Here is a 22,746-nt window from a genome sequence, read left to right as displayed (position 1 = left end):
CTGCTTGAGCAACTGCCTTTACTAGAGGTTCTCAGTATCACAAAAATGAATGGAATCAATTCACTAAAATTTGACCCATCTTCAATTTTGAGGACTCCTTCTGGTTTTCCTTCAATATCTTCTCAACTTATTCACCGGCTCTGATCATAGCTCCGTCGTTTCCCGCTTGCCATGGCAAGTGGGGACCGGCCCCCGGCTCCCTCTTCTCATTCCCCTCTTCGTAAATCCTGGGCACAAATCGCCTCTTCTTTTAACAAACAAACTGATAGTTCTCCTCTGCATAACGCCACCATCCTCAATAAACTTAAGGAGTCTACCTCTGATTTCATCCGGTTAGACAGTGACCTTCTGAATCGAGCTCATTTGAAGTTCCAACATGCCTTGTATGGGAAGCTATTCGGCAAATCTCCTCCATTCGAGCAAGTCAAGGCTGATCTCCTAGCGAAATGGGGTATGTTTGGTACGATCCTCATCTCGGATCTACCTAATGGTTTCCTTCTCATCAGGTGTCCATCTCAACAGATCATGAAGAAACTTCTTTTAGATGGACCCTGGGCTGTTAATGGAATTATTCTCCAGATTTCACCGTGGAAGCCGTTCTTTGAACCTTCTTTTGCTAAGCTTAGTACGGCAACAATTTGGCTTCAATTTCACAATCTTCCTATGGAGTTGTGGGATGGCGAAACCCTTGAAACCATCGTGAGCCAGTTCGGCACCCTCCTCAAAGTTGATGATTTCACCGTTTCTTTGAGCCGATCTAAGTATGCACGGGTGTGTGTTGAAATCGATTTATCCAAGCCCCTTTGTCGTGGATTCTGGGTTGGCGATGATATGAATAAGGTGTTTGTTGTGGTGATGTATGAGCGGCTGCCAACTTTCTGCTATACTTGTGGATTGATTGGTCATGGGAGTAATTCTTGCTCTAGGTCTGCGGCATCGGGTGCCGGTATGCCTGTCTCTACTCGCCCAGTTGGGTATAGTGAGCCCGGCCATACCTTGGTATCTGACGTCGTTGATCAAGTTATGGATATCTCCGACCCCGTCTTGGATCTCCCGTTGCCGGAGAACACTAACAATTTGGTCTAGTCCCCCGTTGATACAGATTACGGTCCTTGGCTTTTGGTTACTCGCCGGCGTGGTAGCGCTCGCGGTCGCGGAGGTGGCACACGTGCCAGCCGCGTGACTCCGAGTGATGCAGCCGACCCGAGTCCCGAAGCCATCCGGTCCCGAGGCTCCAACTTTCGAAGCATACGTGGTGGAAAGGGTTTCGCTGTTCATGGGCGGCAGCCCCCTTTCCAAGACAAGCTCTCTGCACACACTGTTGATGACCAGTTGCCTGCACCTCATCCCAATAGTCCGCCAGCTTTTGTTTCTAGTCCCAACGTTCACACATATCCCTCCAACTCCCAAGGCGTTGATTTGCCTTCCTAAGTAACTCCACCGTCAAGCATCCCCAATCAAGTCACTTCACCTCAACCGTTTCCCACTGATGGAAAATGCATTAATTCTAGCCGTTCGAAATCTCCACCCCCTGATCTTCGCTCCTCGGTATCTCCCCCATCTCCTTTGCCTCTTTTCAAGGACCCTACCTCTCATTCTTCTCTGGTAGACAAAATCACTAATGCTCTTGAGGGAGAGGATATGGAGGAGGATGACAGCCAGGATGATGGTTATTCTGATGAGGATGATGAGGATATGTCTGATGAGGAAGAGGACGACGTTGGTCCTGATGACTCTATGACTCTCGTTCAATATCAAGCTGAGGCTAGGCGTGATGCCCTTGTTCGCAAAGGATCAAATATTTCGGATGTCACTCCGAAGAAGGGGAGGGTGGATCTTGGCGGATCGTCCTCCTGAGCTTGGCCTTAGCTTGTCCTTTTTGACTGTTTCTCCTTCTGGATTTTTTTTTATCTCTTTCTTTCTTTATTTGGTTTTTAATGATTATGACTAAGATAATTTGTTGGAATTATAGGGGTATTTCTTCGGGTGATACTTCATCCCGTGTCCTTCGCTTCATTCGCACTCTCAGTCCCGTTGTGGTTTGCCTTGTTGAGACTCGTGCTAACGCCGACCGTCTTAACCGTTTTTGTAGGAAAGTTCCTAAATGTTGGGATTGGTCTGCACTTCTCTCCGACGGTTTCTCCGGCGGCATCATTGTCTTATGGCATAAGTCCATCGGCATAGTTACTCCGGTAGCTGTGTCCAGACGGGCTCTCCATATAGTTATTTCCCTCGATTCTTCCAAAACTTTCCTCGTTTCCGTGATTTACAACTCAACTCGTTTTCGCAATCAGTGTTATCTTTGGAATGAGCTTTCTAAAATTTCTGCTTTATTTATTCCTTGGCTTATTGTTGGCGATTTCAACACTGTTCTTCACAGGCACGAGCACAAGGGTGGATCCTATTCCTATTATGTTCGTAAAGCTCGGTTTTTCCTTGACTTTATCGAAAGCAATAACTTAATTGATTTGAACTATTCTGGGCCTCATTTCACTTGGTGTAATAACCAATCGGGGTTGGCTAGACGGTGGGCCAGACTGGATCGCTGTCTGATTAATCTCGCTTGGTCTAGTCATTTTAAGTTTAATACTTTAAAACACCTTTCTCGTTCTTTTTCCGATCACTCTCCACTTCTTCTTCAGTCTTCTCCGAATTATCCTATCATTAAACGCGTTTTTCGGTTTGATAACAGATGGTTTGATTTTTTAGGAGCCACTCTGCTGTTCACGAGGCCTGGAAGTTCTCCCCCCATGGAAATCCCATGCATGCCCTGTCGCATCTCCTATCTCGTACTTGTTCCAATCTCCGGTCTTGGCGCCGGTCCGGAATTAACATGGTTGAGTCTGAGATAATGCGCACTGAAGCTGAGATTAATATCCTTGAAAATTCTAATTTTAATTCTATCTCTCAGGCTAATCTTGCGGAATTGTACAGTAACCAGTCTATTTTGCAGCGTAACTGTAATAACATGTGGGCTCAGCGCGTCCGTCTCTCTTGGATCAAAGATGGTGACAAAAATACGGCCTTTTTCCATGCTGTCACTAGTATTCGCGCTCAAACCAATTCTATTTTGCAGGTCGTTGATGCTCAAGGGATCCTGTGTCGTGACTCCGTGAGTATCGAAACTGCATTTCTAACTTTTTATAAGAATCTTTGGACTTCCCCGGAACTCCCCCTTGCGTATCCTCTTGAAGCACTTCCGAGTGATCTCCCCCGGCTCTCTGATTCCAATGCTGCCCTGCTCATCCGTGAGGTAACTAAAGATGAGGTTTACCGTACCATTCTTGATCTCCCTGTTGGTAAGGCTCCTGGTCCCGACGGCTTTACTGTCGATTTTTATCGCAAATTCTGACCTCTTATTGGTGATCAGCTTTTTTTAGCCATTCGGTACTTCTTTGACAACTCTTTTATTCCCTCTTCTTGGGGCAAAACTTTTGTTACTCTTATTCCCAAAAAAGATAAGCCCAATCTTGTCTCTGATTTTAGGCCGATTTCTCTGTGCAACGTTAATTTTAAAATAATTTCTAAAATCTTAGCTAATCGACTGCGGCTTGTTCTCCCTCTTTTGATTGGTCGTGAGCAAGCCAGGTTTGTGTCGGATTGGTGCTCCTTTGATAATATTATTGCGGTCCAAGAGATAGTGCATTCGTTGGAAACTGATACCAATAATCCTCCAAGGATGTTAATCAAACTCGATATTGAGAAGGCATATGACACGGTAAACTGGAGTGCAATTCTTGCTATTTTGACCAGAATGAACTTCCCTCCCCTCTGGATATCCTGGATTTCCACTTGCCTCCGATCTTCCTCTTTTTCAGTTTTAGTCAATGGTAACCCTTCCCCCTGGTTTTCTTCTTCTCGTGGGGTTCGCCAGGGTGATCCCATTTCCTCTTATTTGTTCATCCTGGTTTCTCAAATTCTCTCTAACCTTCTTAATTTAGGTCTCTCTAATAGCAAGATCCCTGGTTTTAATCCGAGTTTAGCACACAACTTCAATCATCTCATGTTTGCGGATGCCCTTATTCTTATCACTCGTGCTTCTAGATCCACGGCTCGCAATATCATTCTCTGCTTGAATCTTTACTCTAGCATATCAGGGCAGTTTCCTAACCACTCTAAATCTCAAATCTTTTTCCCAACTTGGTGTAACAAGCACATTTCCAAGCGCATCAGCTCCATTTTAAATATTAATTCAGCCTCTTTTCCTTTCATCTATCTTGGGATCTTAATTTCTCCTAATAGAATTGCTGCTTCAGCTTTTAATAACATGGTTGATCGGATTCGTCGTACTTGTAATAGCTGGAGTCGATTTCATCTTTCGCCAGCCGCCAAAACCATTCTTATCAATTCTTCTCTCCTTGCTGTGCCCATTTATACTCTTTCTGTTTATCCTATCCCTGATTCCATTCTTAATGAGATATCCAGAGCTGTTCGGAAATTCTTATGGAGTCGGGACAACAATGGAAAGGGCATCCATAATGTCTGCTGGAGTACAATTAATGAAGGTAAACCTGAGGGGGGTATTGGTATTAGAAACTTATCTCTTGCTAAATATTCTCTCAAGGCTAAGCATGTTTTCAAACTTTTTTAAATAATGATAGTGCCATTTGGGTTGATATTATGCGGCTTAAATATGGGCATTCAATTTACGGATGAACTCAGCTCCTGCTAGGTGTTCTTGGTTTTATCGGAGCTTGTTTAATGTCACTAATCGTATTAAACCTTTTTGCCGAATCGGTTCTGTTAATCCTATTAACACCTCATTTGCTTGGGACCCTTGGTGTTTTGATCTCCCCATTGCTCGTAAACCAACACTTATCAATATGAATGTGGATTTGGATAACCTTTAAGTTTCTAACTTTATTACTGGTAATGGCTGGGATATTGCTCATCTTTGCTCCATATTTGGTTCTAATTTTAACATGCAGGTTCTGCTCTCAAATTCCATTGACTATGATTCTGGTAATCAGTGGATTTGGAGTCCCTCATCCAAACAGACCACAATATCCTCTTCTGTCTATCATCACTTGAATCACAATTTTTCTTTGACTGATGTGTGGATGGGTTGGCGATTGTTATGGAATCTTTCTATTGCTCCTCGTGCGAAACATTTCTTGTGGACTTTATTTCATGGCAGGTTATCTACCTACAATTTCCTTTATCTTCGAGCTGGGGGCCCTATGACTTTATTGTCCTCTTTTGTAATCTGCTTTCCCGAGACCATCGATCACCTTTTCGACTCCCCGCTCAAAAGGCTCAATTAATCTGGTCCTATCTTAGCTTGAGACTTGGCATGTCCATTCATTTTCCCAATGGATTTGCCTTTGGTTCTTGGTTAACTGATGGTTTTTACTCTAATCACACTGTCTCTGTTATTGCTGCCACCGCTTGGTTTTTATGGAAATTCCGTTGCGATATCATTTTCAGCAATGCCAATTTGAACCCTCCCACCTTGGTATGCAAAGCTATTTCTCATGTGCAGGATCATTTGGAATGCAGGAAGAATCTCCTGGGCTCTAGATTAATTTTGAACAACTTTACTCTTGATGATGAGCTCTTCCTCTTTGTTCATGCCAGCACCAACCTGTGCTCAATGGTGAGTTCTGTTAGATTCTTTGTTTCCAATGCTCAGTTTATTGTCTCTCTTGCAGGTTGCTTCTCTCAAGTCCTTGATGACAATACACCGGTTTCTCTCCTCGCGCTTCGAGTGGCATTGCATGTGATGCTGGATTCCCGTCTCCCCGTCAAAAACATCTTTGTTGATGATTCTGCACCCATTGCTGTCATTTCTAATCCTGATCCGGTTATTACTTGGCTCTTTCGTCCTTTGATTGATTTAGTCAAGTCCCTCCTCAATTTGCTTGGTTCTCCGGTCATCCGTATCATCCCTGAGTCTTGGATGATGCCTGCTGCTCTCTTGCCACACTCAGTTTCAACGATCCAGCCCTCAACCTCTTCTTGTTTGGAAGAGATTTGCCACATTGGTTAATGAGATGTTTTCATGATTCAGGATTTATCTTTTAATTCTTTGTTCTGTTAGCTTTGTTTCTTCCTGCCTTTTGTAGTTTATTTTTCTCTTCAATAAATTAGCCCCCTCCTGGGGTTCTTCTTAAAAAAAAAAAATGTGCCATTATCTACTCTGGCAGCAACATAACAGGATATTTCCCTGCGCTGAAGAAGCTTAAGTTAGATCAGATGAGGAATTCGGAAAGATGGAGCATGACAGAGGAAAGAGAAGCAGGTTAATACTTCTTTCCTGTCCTCGTTTCTATTCATATACTTGAATGCCGTAAGCTACCAACCATGCCATGCATTCCATCTATTCGAAAACTAAAGTTGAGCAGATCATTTCATGAGACACTCATCCCTCTGATTTGTTGGGAAAGTGGGTTCTTTAGGCATTTTACATTGCTTGAGAGTTTGAAGATATCTGGATTTGAGGAGCTGGTTTTGTTGCTGGAAGATGAGGAGGAAGCAAGTGCCCTTAGATCATTCCTCCGGAAAATTAGTAACTGCAATCATCTCTCATCAACAGAGGGACTCTGGAATCTCCCGTTTGCCACATCTCTAAGGGACCAAAGGTGTGATGCCTTGGTCTCCTTGGCAGGGCACCTCGAGGTTTGAAATCTCTAAAGGATCTGTATATATTAGAATGTCAATATCTGACTGGTTTATCAGAGCCACCATCTTCACAACAAGATTGTGTTCTAACTTGTCTGGAACAACTGCATTCTTATCGGTTGCCATGGTCTGATAGAACTGCCCAAGTGCCTCAGATCTTTTCAGGAATTGTTTGTTGCTGATCGCCAAAGCTTTCAAATTTTTTTAATGAAGCTCCGAAAAACCTTATCTTCATATGTTTTGTTGTTCTAATTTCACTTCTTACGTCACAAAGCCCCGACTTCATTGCATTTTTCCGTTGATTAAAAAGCGCCCATTGATGAAGTCGGGTTCGAAAAGCTCTACCTTCACTCAAGTCTTTGATTGTTAAAGACTCGCCTTTGTTGAAGTCATTTCAGACGACCTCCCTAATCTCGGTATTTACAAATTGAAGGATGCACGGAGTCGGAGAGGCAATGCAAGACAGGAAGAAAGTATGGGAAACTTGTCTAGGGAAGAGCGCCTCGGCAAAAGGTATTTGGGAACAAGGTTTGAGGTGCATCACCACATCTTTTTCATTCCTCAGCTGTGGTGATTTTTCATTTGGACAACAATTGCATTATCTCTCTGCTTCTCTGTTTCCAATGCATACCAGTACCACTCTGCTTTACTATCTCTGTTTTTAACATTCTTTCTACTTTCTTACTCAATTGCAAGCTTCTTATGATCCTTCATCCATAAATAGTTTTGTTATATTTAGGCTTGATGTCTTGATGGAGAATTTCATTTTCAGACTGAAGAATTCTACAACAGACGTGTAATGGGAAGGAAGCTCCTGCCATGTATGAAAATAGAATGATTATGTTATATATCCAACAAGGGTTGGTGCAAATTTGGAAGGAACAAAGATGAATAACAAAAGATGTGTTTAAATTTCATATTGTAGACACTAATCAAAATCTTTTTATGAAGCAAATGGTGTAAATATAAGCGATTGCAACACAACTTATTATTAAAATTTTCTCTTTCATGATTTGTTTATTTTATTTGAAACACATGAATAAACAACACAACATTCAGATTATGTTTTTAATTAATATAATTTCAAAAGTTGTTACCAATTGGGAAGTATTTTTTGCAATTAAGTTCATTCTATGCAGAGATCATTACTCTAGGAAGATTCTACTTCTTCAATAATCTTTTCGATTAGAAAAGGGAAGTGCATTTGCTGTAAGTGTCGATTCATTTTTTTTTTTTTTAAAAAAAAAGTGGATAAACCACATTCATTGACGAAGGAAACAGGGTTACAACAAGGCCCAGGCTCAACAAAACGCCCACCAAGAGTGGGAAAAAGGCCTAGAGACCCAACAAAAGGAAAAAAACAAGGAGACAAGCTAAAAGATTGGGCGATCCTTTAGCAGACTAAAAACAGAAGACACTACTCCTTGCCGGGGGAAGGAGGTCACGACAGCGCGTTTAACGCTGAATCTCTGGCAGTCAAGAAATCCAGGCTCCTCTTAATTTTAGCTACAAGGTCATCAAGTTTTGCCTTTTTAGCCTCTGGAGCTGCATTGAACCAAAAGATTATCATATAATCAATCTTCATAATGATAGAGACAGGCGAAAGACAATTGGAATTAAAGATGCGTGCATTTCTTTCTAGCCAAATATTCCAATTGATTGCTCTCACGAGCAAATCCCAAAAGGGGAGAGAGGGTTAGGTAAATTTTGCCTCCAATCCCCAAAGGTCTTTGAGAGATCGAGGAGGATAACAACCCCCAATAATCTGATAAAAGTAATTCCAGATGTGAACGGCAAAGGGGCAATGCAGTAGGAGATGGTCGGCAGTTTCAATTGCCGCATGGCACATAACACAAGTGGTGGTCTGAAGAAGATTGTAGCGTCTCAAAGCCAAGTTATCAAGGGTCAAGATCTTGTTGTCCTAAGCTAACCGAGTTGAGCAGTGGGAGGTGGCCTTTCAATATGATGGGGGTCCTTTGGCAATGCAAACCACCATCATTTAGGAAGTTATAGAAGGTTCTCACAGAAAAAATACCATCGGTAGTTAGAGACCAACGTTTGTCATCCCGAACAGTGTGAGGACAAGCCATGATGGCATTGAGGACATTATCCCAACCGGGGAAAACATCCAGGGGGACCACAGGCGATCGGCTTGCATAATCCCGAATAGATTCCTCTTTATGATGGGCAAGAAGGAAGATCTGAGGCCAAATGTCAGCAGGGGCCTGCCCCTCGAGCCAGTTCTCTAGCTAGAAAAGAGTATTAGAGCCACTGTGAAGGCATGAAGAGATGTTTTTCCTGAACGCAGGAAGAGAGTGCAGGATACCATTCCAGACAAAGGATCTTCTTTTGCTTGGCGTATGGTAAAGATTCCACATAGGGGCGTTCCTAAAATAATTCTCCCAGATAATAGTCTCGCCACACTAGTGGATCCCCGATACAAACTTCCACCACCATTTACCAAGAAGGGCACTGTTAAAAGTATACAGATTAAGTATTCCCCAGCCTCCCTGCTCTCTCGCTCTACACAATCTATTCCAATTAACTAGTCTGATTTTATTATGTTGAGTGTCCAATCCCTACCAGAGGAAATCTCTACGGATCTTGTCAATACTTTTGGCTACCCAAGCAGGCAGCTTGAAGATCGACATCCAGTAAGTGGGGATGGCAGTCAGGACAGAATTGAGCAAAGTGACCCAATCTCTAGGAATGACTTCAGCTTGAAGATTGATTCATTTTGGCAAGTATTATGCTGAACCAAATTGATTGGATATGTTATTATGCAATGTGCAAGCTTGGCATAATATAAATGAGCTGGAAAGTGTTTCTGATGGCCATAGTAGTTAACCGTATTCAATTTTGTTATTCCATAGCTTTGATGCCCTGATGATATTAAGTTAGTGTATGCATTTATTTCTTTGTATTTCTAAGAAAATATCTTACCACATTGCCAATGCATTTTGTGTTATTTGATATTGGCTATCATAATAGTGGTTACCATTTTTGTACCTTTTGTTTCCAGATTTATTAGTTTTTTGGAAAGTTTATTTTATGATTATTTTGTTTGTCTCTCCAAATCCCTGTGAGAAAGCAGTGAACAAGGTAAGAGAGCCAAAGCATTTGAACATTGGTGGCAAACTTGTGTTTTTTTTTTGGAAGAACCTCTCCAAATAGAGAAGCTAATTTATTAAAAACTAAACAAGAAGAACAAAACTACAAACTGAGTAAAAACTTGGAACAGTTTAAAAGAAAAATCCAAACTTTCTAAACGATTTCATAATCCAAAAAGGAAGGTCTTTACCAAACAAAAACAAATTTAGATGTTGATGAAGCGTGCCATACGAAGCCAGATTTGCTGCCGGATAATCGACAAAAGAGGGGATGCTGTGAATTTGAGGATGTCCGCACATATCAAGGAGGAATTTCAGATTGTTTACTTGCGCTTCGATTCGACGAGATGTGGTCAGAACATTGGAGGAGTTAAATGACTGCAGCGTGGTCGCAGAGAATGTGTTTCACTGGAATGTGAAGATCCAAAGCAATCTGGAGAGCTACATCGACAGCAAGAAGCGGGGTGTTGATGCTGTCCGAGAGTTGGCGGGAAGAGCTACCAGCAAGAGAAATGTTATAGTTAGTAGAGGAAAAGAAAAAGGAAACTGAATTTACCTTAAGAGTGTGATTTGTTGTTGCATGAGTGAACAAGAAGTTATCATCGGCTGAGGAGAAGTTAGACAGTAATAATTTTCTACCCATGAGCACATAATGTAATACCCTGAACCTGTGGATAACTGTTAGAAAATATACTCAGGGTATTACTATGGTGGTAGTAAGATTTTTTTCTGATTAATCTTGTTGAGAAACCCCAAGTGAAAAGAATAAGGACCTAAGTGTAAAAGTTTTTTTAAAAGATTTTTGGGTTAAAGAATAAATGAAAAAGGATGGACATGAAATGTTTATGGAAACCGAGGACTGAAAAGGTAAGATGGGAGGGATCTTTTTGAAATGTTGTTTTATAATCCAGGGAGCATTGAATAATTTGAAAGGACCTTTTTGAGAATACTATTTCATAATTTAGGGATCATTTGTGAGTTTGTCAGGGACTGTTTTGTAAGAAATTATATTTTGAGAGACTAAAAGTAAATTTCGGCTGAAAACTTAAGTTGGAGAAAAATCTAGATTTTGATGGTTCATCTTCTTCTCCCTTCATCTTCTGACAGGAAACCCGAGAAGATGAAGAAATGGGAAGAAATTGGAGGTTTTAAGGAGAGGGACTTGGAGATCGTCGGAGGAGCTTTCATCGGGAGATATGGTTTTAATTGGTAAGAACTTTCTTGGTGTATTTTTTTGATGAATGAGTGTATGTATGCATGTATATATGTGTATTTGATGGATTTGATGAAAAATAATTATGGATTTGAGTAGGAAAAAAACATGTTTAATGATTATAGATGATTGTTGCTTCAATTTGTGTTGAAAAAAATCATTGTATTTATGATGAATCTAAGCTTGAATGGAGGATGAGATTTTCGGTTTCTATGTAGCAATTACTTGTAGCACCGAGATTAGGGTTTTGGTTTGATTAATTAAGTTGATGATGATGATGATTAAGGTGTTAATGATGATGGTTAGATTGAATTGGTTGGGTTTAACCAAATTGAAATGGGTTGAGTTGAATTGGTTTGGTTGAGTTGGGTTTGATCAAATCAAGTTGAGATGGTTTGGGTTTGGTTCAATTGATTTGGGTTAAGGATTTTGGACTGAACCAAGTTGGTTCAATGGATTTTGAATAAGAATTGAGTTTGGTTCAGTGAATTTGAGTTTGGTTCAATGGAATTGAGGTTGGTTCAGGTTGGTTCATAATGGTCTAGCCCAAATTGAGTTGGCTTAATTGTAATTGGAGACCAATTTGGTTATACAATGTCAGGTTTGAACCGATTGGAGTGAGTGGGCCAATTAGAGTCGATTATTGATTTTTCGTATTTTCTATTGGGATAAATTATGTTTTTAGTTGTCGTATTTATTTATTTTTATTATGTTATCCTACTAGGTGTTGATTAGGCTTGGGAGGAGTTCCGGGTCTAGCAAGGAACCCAAGGACACCAGGGGTGAGTTGGTAGTGGCTATTATTTTAAATAATTGATTAATTATTATTATTTTTGAAATAATTGTTTAATGTCTAGTATTTTGAAATAAATGTTTAAGTATTTCATTTTATCATGTTTGATTCCATATATAGTTGAAATATACGTATATTTGTTTGCCATTGATGTTCATGATAACCGTATTGATACATTCGTTTTGTATAATTATACGTATTTATGAATAGTAAAAATACATGTATATGTGATTTAATTATTCAATTCTTGTATTTATTTTTGATGGGTATAGATGCTTTGATTTGGAGTGATTTGCGAAACCATGTGAGCATATTAAAGATGTTTTATCGGCATTGTTAGTAGAATTGGTTTTCATTCCTGGTATAGGAATGGTATCGTGGATCTGGGCTTTACTAGCATTATGCATTGTTATACTTTTGACATTGGCTTTGTGGAAAATAATGGTTATTTCCGTGATGTGAATACTTGTCCCGAAAAAGGATCATGTGTTATGATTTATCTGAGATGGTATTATTGTCAGTATTTACTTGATGGTTTTGATGGTGACGGGCTAAGGCCCCGACTATCGCGATAGTGGGTCCCCACGGGCCGACCTTTAGAGGTGGCGTGGTGGACCCGGTATTGATTACTACGAGGGGCGTTCGGTGGGAGTGTAGAGCCCCGATCTGGATATTCATCGGGTAGCCGGGTCACCGACCGATGAACCCGATGGGTCAACGCTATGGACATGAGTTCCTTGACTGCTCAACCTCAGCCCCTGCCACTGGCGAGGGTTTAGAGAGTTTTTCTAGACCATGTTATCTTTGGGTGAGTGTTGGGTATTCTCTGTATTTTTGAATTTGAGATTTATGTTATTTTTGAATTGTGATGAGGCAGCCTCTCACAAAAAAATTGTGTTTTCCGAGAAAAATCAAATTGATGTTGATTTATGTTGAATTTATGTTTCAAGAGTTCTTTTAAAAGATGTATTTTGCTAGAATTCAGTATTTTGGAAAAATTGGAAAAATTATTTGAGCGATTGGTATTTATATATTTTATATATATCAGTATTTAAGTATTTGAAATTATTAAGCCACTACCGACCAATCGAATGTCGTCAGTAGTGCAGGAGCAGGGGACCCTTGATCGCTCGATTGAGTATAGCGCTAGTCGGGGTTGAGTCCAGATTGCGAGTGGGTCCCCTTCCTTTCTTTCTATTTATTGGTGTCGTGATCTTGTAGCGGTTGTACCATGAAATTTGAGTTATCGTATTCATGGTATTTATGTATTTGAACCTGTAGTTGGTGTAAAGTTGTAAATTGTGATTTGTAGGTCTGATTTTGTTTAAAACAGGGTGTCAGTTTCCAGTTAAAAGGGAATTTTAACTGATGGGTGCCACATTTACCTCGGTAGAAGGGGTGGGTGTGACACATAATTACTCCAGTAGAACTCGTCAACATGGGCAGCAGCCTTGAGAACAATGTTAGGGAAAATGGGACGAATGTCTCTGAAGATGTAATCACAACGACACACCCAAATGAACCAAGCACTGGCGGTAATTAATGCTAAACTATATGTAGAATGCCTGTAATCAATGACCCAGTTGCCTGAGGAAAAACCATTAATGAAAGTAATAGATAAATTAAACAAACTATTAACCTGATCCCAAATTGCTTGAATTCTATCACACTGACAGAACAGGTGATCAATAGTTTCACGATGTAAACCACAAAAGACACAAGAGCTATCAGGGCCGAGATGAATGCTGTGGAGGAATGCAGATGTTGAAAGCCGACCTCTTAAGCATAACCAAATAAAGTGTTTAATTCTAGGAGCAACAGGAATATGCCAAACAATGTTCCAACCATCCCAAGCATCAGAGCTAACAGATTGCTTGATCAAAGTATGATAAACAGCAGATGAAATTTTAGTGTGAGATTCAGCAGAAAACCAGGTCCAATGATTCTCAGAGTTGTGATCAATAGCAATAAGAGAACAATGTAAATTCCCAGCATTGCTACCAAAAATATGATTAAAGTCTAGAATAGACCATTGTTCATTGGTAATGATATCAGAGAAAGAAATCGCATCAAAATCAACTTCCATATTAAGATAAGTGGGTTTTAAAGTAACATTAATTTCATATAACCAAGGATCCCAAAGCAGGGATGTTCTCAAGGGGTTAACTTTGTTAATTTTGCAATGTTGTTTAATAAAAGCTGCTGTTTTACATAAACCCCTAAAGAACCAAGAACATTTAGCCGGCACAGAATCTTGCCAAAAATTAATATTCCCATATTTATTCAGTAAGATATCAACCCAAATACAGTCATGTTTATTTAAATATTTGAAGATGTTTTTAGACATGAGAGAATGTTTAGCAAGATTGAGGTTTCTAATACCTAAGCCCCCCTCAGACTTACCTTCAGTTAATATACTCCAACACACATTATGGATGTCCTTTCCATTTCCATTCCTATTCCAAAAGAATTTCTTACAATTTTGGATATTTCAGAAAGGATTGAATCAGGAATGGGATAAACAATTAAAGTGTAGACTGGAATTGAAAGCATGACAGAATTGATCAGGATCTCTTTGGCAGCGGGGGTGAGGTGAAAATTGGACCAATTGTAGGCCAAACTAATTACTTTATCAACCATAGGTTGGAAAGTAAGAGGAGCTAATCTTTTTGGAGAAATAAACACCCCAAGATATTTAAAAGGGAAGGACTTCTGCTTTAAATTCAAAATGTTGCAAACTCGGTTGAGGATATGCTTGTTCATCCAAGAGGGGAAAAAAATTTGGGATTTGTTATAATTAGGCCTTTGACCAGAGAAGCTGCAGTAATAGTTTAAACATGTATTGATGTTTTTGGCAACTCTCCTAGAGGCAAGAGTAACTAAAATCAAATCATCAGCATACATTAAATGATTGAAATTGTGATTCAAATTACTGTTGAAACCAGGAATAAGATTATGCTGAAGGCTACAATTTAGCATGGTTGTAAGGGTTTGGGATACAATAATGAATAAGTAGGATGAGATAGGATCGCCTTGACGAACATCTCTAGAAGAACGAAACCAGGGAGTGGGTTTACCATTAACCAGAATGGAGAACGAGCACACATGCAGACAAGAATCAATCCAAGAAACCCAAAGAGGAGGAAAATTCATTTTAATAAGAATGGAAAGAATTGCACTCCAACTAAGGGTATCATAAGCCTTTTCGATATCAAGTTTAATAATCATCCTCGAGGGACTATGGGTATCAGATTCAATCGAGTGAGCAACCTCTTGAACAGTAATAATGTTATCAGAAGGGCAACGATTAGCAACAAACCCCGCTTGCTCACAACCGATGATGCTAGGAATTATTCTTTTTAATCTATTAGCGAGCAACTTCAAGAGAATTTTGAAACAAACATTGCATAACGAAATTGGACGGAAATCCGAGACCGACTTAGGATTATCTTTCTTAGGAATGAGAGCAACGAAGGTTTTGCCCCAAGAAGAAGGGATGAAAGAAGTTTTGAAGAAATATTGAATGGCCTCAAATAAATAACTACCCACAACAGGCCAGAAAGCTTTATAAAATTCCACGTTAAACCCATCGGGTCGAGGGACTTACACGAAGGAAGATCAAGCAAAGATTGATGAACTTCCTCGATAGTCACATTATGGATAAGGAAAGCACCGTCAGAGTCGGAGATTCTGGGAATATCAAGGGGAAGCTCATCCGGGATTCTGGTAGGATTGCCCGAAGAAACGCTCCAAAGGTTTTTTTATAGAAGTTCATGAAAGCTTGTTCGACGCCTAGATGGGGTCCCTGAAAACATTTCCATTAGCATCTTCAATTTGAGAAATATAATTATGATGTGAGCGAGTTCGATAAAGAGCATGGAAGAAGCTAGTATTTTTATCACCATCAGAGACCCAATTTAAACGAGCACGCTGGGCCCATTTAATATTGTTTTGATGCTGAAGAGCAGATAATTTAGCATAAAGACCTTTAAGAACAAGTTGAGTATTGGAATCTAAATCAGAAAGCTCGAGAGAAGTAATATCCTTTTCGGTGTTGGAAATAGCAGTGTCCAGATTGTTGACCCCAGAGTAACTCCAGTGCTTGAGGTTAAATCTAGTACGAAAAAGAAGATGAGAAAACGCATGCATAGGATTTCCCCGAGGAATAAAATTCCAAGCTTCACGAATATAATTATGACAACCGAAATAATCCAACCAAAAATTTTCAAACCTGAACGATTTTGTTTTGGAAACAGCGGAAAGATTAGCAGTGAGAAAAAGCTGAGAATGATCAGAGAAGGAACGATTAAGGTGAGAGAGGGTATAAGATTTGAAAATATCGTTCCACTCGAGATTAACCAGACATCGATCGAGTCTAGCCCATCTAAGAGCCGAACCGATCTGGTTGTTACACCAGGTGTAAGGGGAACCGACAAATTTAAGATCTAAAAGATTATTACTATCAATGAAATTATTGAAAAAACTAGATTTACGTCTATAATAGGAGAAAGAACCCCCCTCTATGTTCGGTTCTGGAAGTAATAGAGTTAAAATCTCCCAATATGAGCCAAGGAAGCTTAAGTTCAGAGAGTTTAGAAAGCTCAAACCAAAGAGATCTTTGAGAAAGACAACGAGAAGAATTATACACTACCGAAATAATAAAATATTTTGAAAAATTGGGAGAAATAACGATATGTAAAACGCGACGAGAAACAGAGACAGGAGTGACTCGGTCGATGGCTGGGTTCCAAAGGATAAAGATACCACCCGAGAAACCGTCAGCGAGAATGGAAGCCCATTCCCAATGCTTAGGGATCTTCTTACAGAAACGATCAACACGGGCCGAGTTAGCTCGGGTTTCAACCAAACAGACCAAAACTGGTTTAAGCTTTTTAATGAGCCTGGTGAGTCGAGAAGAAGTATTCCGATCGGATATACCCCTGTAATTCCAACACAAGATTTTAGCTGAATTCATAATAAACATAAAAAAAACTGGGATCATGGGAAACTCCCTTGAAAGAAGGAAAGAAGAAGAATGAAGACTTAAACTCCGGAACTCCCGGCTTCTATTCTTCCTTTCTTCTGGGAGACCTCTTCAGCATACACACTTTTTCTGATGAGAGCTTCCCTTCTGACACCAGCTTGATATTGAATAAGGGTCATTGAGTCTTCTGGTTCGTTTTCATCATCTGGCATGTCATCATCCTCCTCATCAGTGGAGCCTTCTTCTTCTACGCTATCCTCTTCCATTTCACTAGAATCAAGAGCGGCAGAAACCATGGAGACTATGGATTCATGCGGTGCATTAGAATGGATTGCATTGGAAGAGACAATCGGGACTGAAGCTCTCAAGATAGGAGGGGGAGAACTGTGTTTAGTGCTGGGTCTGGGTGGGATGGAGGTTAGAGGGGTTTCTCGGGAAGAACGAAAGGGGACGATTTGATTAAGTGGAATAGACGGTGAGGAGTCTTGAATAGGAGGGACAACAGTGATCTGATATGAGGGATCTGACAAAGCTGTCGCTTGGGGATCAAGCGAAGAAATTGGCTTGGGGTTAAGAGAATTAACTTTTGGAGATTCGATGATCGCGAGGCTGTGATCAACGGCTGGATCTGTGTCAGGGTTTTGAACGTTGAGAGTCTCAACGGGATCGGTTTGTGGGAAATCGCGAAAGGTATGGGAAGTGGACGACCGCCCACGTCCAACGAATCTCGAACCGCCACGTAGGCTATGGGTTGCAGTTTCTCGGGACTCAACAACTTCGGCACCCACGCTGTCTGCTGTGCGTTGAGTCACGTGAGAGGCGCGTGAAGCGCCCCCTCCGCGACCACGAGCACGGCCACGCCGGCGGGATACCAGAAGCCATGGTCCGAAATCGGATTCTGGTTTTTCTTCTGGGTTAGGGACAAAGATAGGGTCGGAATCATCCATGATCTGGTCGGCTTCGTCCGAAACCTGAGAATTCCTCTCCACCGGCGCTCGTACAGTACGAGTGGGCAAAGAGGTTTCTCCAGCTTCAGATGAAGCCACCCGAGAACAAGATTTACTTCCGTGACCGATAAGCCCACAATTATAACAGAAAGTCGGTAATCTCTCATACATCACAACAACAAACACTTTCTGAAGATCGTCGCCGATCCAAAACCCCCGGCAAAGAGGTTTCGACAAATCAATTTTGATGCAAACCCGAGCAAATTTGGACCTAGCCAGAGTAGACGTGAGTTCGTCGATCTTTATGAGATTACCAAAATTGCAAGCAATTGTCTCAAGGGTTTCACCGTCCCAACATTCAACCGGCAAATTATGAAATTGAACCCATATTGCAGCAGAGTTAAGCTTAGCAAAGCTCGGTTCGAAAAAAGGCTTCCATGGAGACAACTGCAAGATCATCCCATTGACAGACCAAGGCCCGTCCAGCAGGAGTTGTTGCATGGCTTTCTCAGAGGGACACCTCACCAGAAGAAATCCGTTTGGGAGGTCGGAAATAAGGATCTCACCGAAATATTTCCACATATTTAGGAGCGTCGACTTTACCTGCTCGAAAGGGGGAGATTTTCCGAATAACTTGCCATATAATGCATTCTGAAATTTTATCCTGCCTCGATTGATTGCATCATTGTCCAGCCTAACGAAGTTGGAAGTGGTGGCTTTGAGTTTGTTAAGAAGTTGTTCGTTGTGAAGAGGAGAATTATCAATGGACTGAGTCAGAGAGGCTGCAATTTGAGACCAGGATTTTTTGGGGGAGGGTTGACCCCCGCTTGCCATGGCAAGAGGGGAGCAGGAACTCGGCAGAGGAGAGCAGAAGCTTGCAATGTTAGCCAAGACGTGGCGAACTTGTGTTGTATGAACTCTATATTGTGAAGAATGCTGATGAGGTGAAAGAAACATGAGGTGAAAGAAACTGATATGAGCTGCAAACAAAATATTAACTCATTATTCTTGTTTTGAGGAGCATCAAAGCATCATGAGGAGGAAAATGCACAGCAAATGTTGGAAGCCTTGAAACCTCACACTGCATTAAAATTGGTCAGTCTGCATGATTATCTGTGCACACAGTTTTCAATGTGGATGAGAGACCAACAACTTAAAAATCTGGTTCAAATCTCCTCAGAAATTGCATCAAGGCAGATGTGAGGAATGGACTTTGTTGCTGGAGGACAAGGAGACAAGACTTATGATCCCATCACTTCACTTATTTGATGATTGCAAGCAGTTCTCATTGGAAGCAGCTTTGCAGAACCTTACAACTCTCAAAGATATCAAGATTTATAATTTGGAAAAGCTGGTGTCCTGGCCAGATGATACGTTGCGAGATCTTAAGTCCCTTAAACTTCTGGATAATTTTCTTGTAAGAGTTTAATTTGTCTATCATCGCAATGAGACTGTGGCCTACCATTTGTAGAGCATCTTGGGGTTTCTGATTGTGATCGTTTGAAAGAATTTCCAGCGCCCCACATTACTTCAAATCTTGGTTGTTAACAATTGTCCAAGCATCAAATCTTTGTGGCCAGAGATGGGACAGCTTCACTAATTCTTTAGGGTTACATTAATGTCCAAAACTGGCATCTCTACCAGAAGGGATGCATGACGTCACTTCCCTTCAGTATCTATTGATGATTGTCCTGAGCTGAAGTCATTCCTAGAAGGCATCCAACAATGGCGTCCTGCTCTTAGAAAGCTGGAAATCAAAGAAGGGCCTAAGCTAGAGAGGCGATGCAAACAGGGAGGAGATTATGGGCACCTTGTCCATAACATCACAGAAAGATCCATAGGAAACAGTCCCAGGAGGAGACTATTGGTGCGTTGTTTTTAACATCTCAATAACATACATATGAAGCACTGTTGCTGATAAAAGTACTGCTACTCTCACACCAGGTTATGAACAAACGTATTGCCATGAATTTTTTCTTTTTGTTGGCATTTTTCATATGCTGTGCTGCTTGCTTCACACATTTTTATCTTAACAAATCCATGATTATGACTTATGAGGTGCTGCTTTCTTCCTTTATTGTGAAGTTATAATCTTTTTTGCTGTAGCTATCTTTTGTTTCTTTTGTTTGTGAAAATATAATCCATGAGAGTTCTTCTAGCACATGGTCGTTGCCTTTATGAAATAGTTTCACCTAGGACCTAAGTTTGTATGTTTCCTGCATCATTATTATGTGTTTTAGATAAGATGACTAGGACCTAAGTTTGTAGTTTCTTCTAGCTGGATTCATTTCTTAATTTCAATCTGTTATCGATGCTTTTATTATCACGATGAATGCGGAAATTTATTTTAATAATCTGAATCATGTAGACAATCTTGAAGGCAGACTGCCTTTTTATTATTATCAAATACTCTTTTCATGTGTTCTAATAGAGCAAGAAACATGAATGGGGATGTCCTGAAGCAAGTCATTGTTGCTGCCTTTTCCTTAATGCGCTAGAAACAAGACCACTAGCTTTGCTGGTTTCAATAATTTCACAATGTCTTGGATTTTGTTGAGGTTATTATAAGTTCTCCACTAACATTATTGTCTTCTTTCCAATGTCTTATATTTATTTATTTTTCTTTTCAATTGGTTTGGTTGAAGCTTGAGCAAGATTTGGGTGGGAGAAAAGCATGCTTATCAAATTGTGTCGGTATCCACCTTACATAAGAAAAAACAAGGACCATAATGTCTGGAATCCAAATGATAAGGAAGAGCATTTTTCTTATTCTCAATTAGCAAGCTTGATGCTGGGTGTCCTACCTGTGAATATGTTTTTCTATATTATTGCCTCAATATATATTGCCAGCACACGGAAAGACATGCAGGATCAATGATCACAATTAAAGATGGAATGGTGTTCTTAATTAATAGCTCATAATCATCTGATTTTCTTGATTTTCTATTCTAAAATTAATCTGTGAGTTACTTTTTTATCCATTGAATATGCTATTAATAAACCTTTCTGTGTGTTATCGCCATGCATCTTCATACAGGGAAGTACCCATCTTTATGATCAATATATGGAACTCTTGTGGTGTATAAAGCTGTTGGTTTTTGTTTATAGAACTTCTCACAATTGATCTAACTGTTCAAGAGCTCTAATCATTTTGTCGGTGAATGTACTCCATGTTGTTGAAAGATATAATCACTAAAATAATCCATGTATTTTTCTCTCTCTTCCCTTTTGGTCTCTCTATTAAAAAAATGCTCAAGTGAGTCACTTTTCTTTGAAAATATACGCTTAGTTAGAAATCTATACATGTAGTCGCTTCTACTTTTAAAAATGCTTGCCTTAGTCCCTCTAGTTGGGTCGTTTTTAAAAGTAGAGGATGGATGAGGCGTTATAGCTAAGTGATGCAGTCAAAAGTAAAGGACTAATCGAGGCTGTCTAGTAGAGGGACCAAAAGGGGAGAGAGAGAAAAGTAGATGAACCAATTAGGGTATTATACCTTGTTGAAATTGTAATAATACTGAGCTAAGAGTTCATTAGGTGTAGGATTTTTTTTTTACTTTTTTATTTTTTATTTTTTTATACAGGTGTTTGATACTAATAAATTATTATATGTAGGGACCAGAGTTTATATTTGATTGGTGATGTGATGTGCAGTTGATTCTTGTGAATTGGGAGTTATTTTGTTTTATTTTTTTTTTATTTGAAGTTTTATTAGTTGATTCTTGTCCGAGCAAATATCCTACTTTTGCTTGAGCTTCTTTTAGCAAGGAGTTGAAGTTGAATACCATTATTTTAGGCGACAAACAGAAGTTGATTCCATTGCATTGGTCTCACCACTTTGACCAGATTGAGAATGTGTAATGAATCCCCTTTAGTCCCACATCGGCTATGAGATGGAGTCCATGTGTGCATATAAGTGGGGGACATCCTTCCCTATCAGGTTGGTCTTTTGGGGTCCGCTCTCCCCTCCACTTGTGTGCATTACAGTATGTCAGAATGCACAGAACAGTCAACCTACACTATCAATCAGAGGATGCTCGGAGCTGGAGAATCAATGCAATCCAGGAGATTATTGCCAACTTATAACATATTAAAAACACACGTGGAAAGCACAGTTTTCAATAACGGTATTACTATTCTTATTTTTCTTATGAAGAGGGCTGGTTTTAGTAAACACCCTGGGTGAACTTGTAGCAAAATTTTTTTAATTATTTTTATTAAATAATAAATTATGTAATAAAAAACAAGGGGTCCATTAGTTGGAGCCTAAGGGGTACTAGGCATAGAGGTTGGCACTGTTTATAAACGGACACCTTGTAGTTAATCAATGACCATATAAAATTTGACTCTAACGGTGCATTTGGTTTGCGGAATGGGAATGAAGGGAAAGGGATAAGGGGGAATGGGAGTGTGGAATATGAAAAAGTATGAAAGAGAATTGTGGTAAAATTATTTATATGCCCTTTACAATAAATAAATGATATTATATAAAATAATTTGTTATATTAAATTTATTATATTATAAAATAATTTGAATAATGATTATAATTATATATCTTAAATTAATTTTATACCTTTTTAATTATCATATAAAAATATTTAAATAAACTAATTCATGTAACTATCATACGTTTTAATTGCTATGGGTAAATAGTCTAAATAATTAATTCATTTTATTTATATACTTAACAATAAAATACAAGTGAGTATTATCCAATTCAAAAAACAACCAAAAATATATTTCTTACATAATAACAATATCTCATGAAGACACAATAACATCTCACGAAGGCTAAGAACTTTTAAAGAGGTAATAAAGATAACAAAGAATATTAATAAAAACAACCGATATTGTATCAAATATTGTCACGAAAAACAAATCACAGATTAAAGTTGATGCCCAAAAGATGGTAAGCATCATAGCTTAATTATACCATAACACACAAGCACACAACTAAACAATAATAGTTCAAAGAGGAATATATCCAAGGTCTATATAAACAACAAAGTGCTAGTTATGCTCAATTACAAAATCTTCATGCTTAATCATCAACCAAGAACCTGATTTAAATTTAACAGAA

The 22,746-nt window shown here is 39.6% G+C and overlaps 1 protein-coding gene across 1 annotated transcript; it reads left to right on the top strand.

Annotated features, from left to right (window-relative positions):
• The first annotated feature begins 171 nt into the window (after nucleotides 1-171).
• On the top strand, nucleotides 172-1,086 carry LOC120254910. The gene has a single exon (XM_039262883.1). The coding sequence runs from the start codon at nucleotides 172-174 to the stop codon at nucleotides 1,084-1,086; it is 915 nt and encodes a 304-aa protein (XP_039118817.1).
• Nucleotides 1,087-22,746: the final 21,660 nt, after the last annotated feature.

Source organism: Dioscorea cayenensis, unplaced genomic scaffold (genome assembly GCF_009730915.1).
Source record: "Dioscorea cayenensis subsp. rotundata cultivar TDr96_F1 unplaced genomic scaffold, TDr96_F1_v2_PseudoChromosome.rev07_lg8_w22 25.fasta BLBR01000713.1, whole genome shotgun sequence".
NCBI lineage: Eukaryota > Viridiplantae > Streptophyta > Magnoliopsida > Dioscoreales > Dioscoreaceae > Dioscorea > Dioscorea cayenensis.
Note: the sequence above shows the minus strand (reverse complement) of the source record. Positions and strands in the feature narration are given on the sequence as shown.

Bases quoted from the DNA above. Each gene is read 5' to 3' on its own strand.
- LOC120254910 (XM_039262883.1), top strand. From the start codon at position 172: ATGGCAAGTGGGGACCGGCCCCCGGCTCCCTCTTCTCATTCCCCTCTT.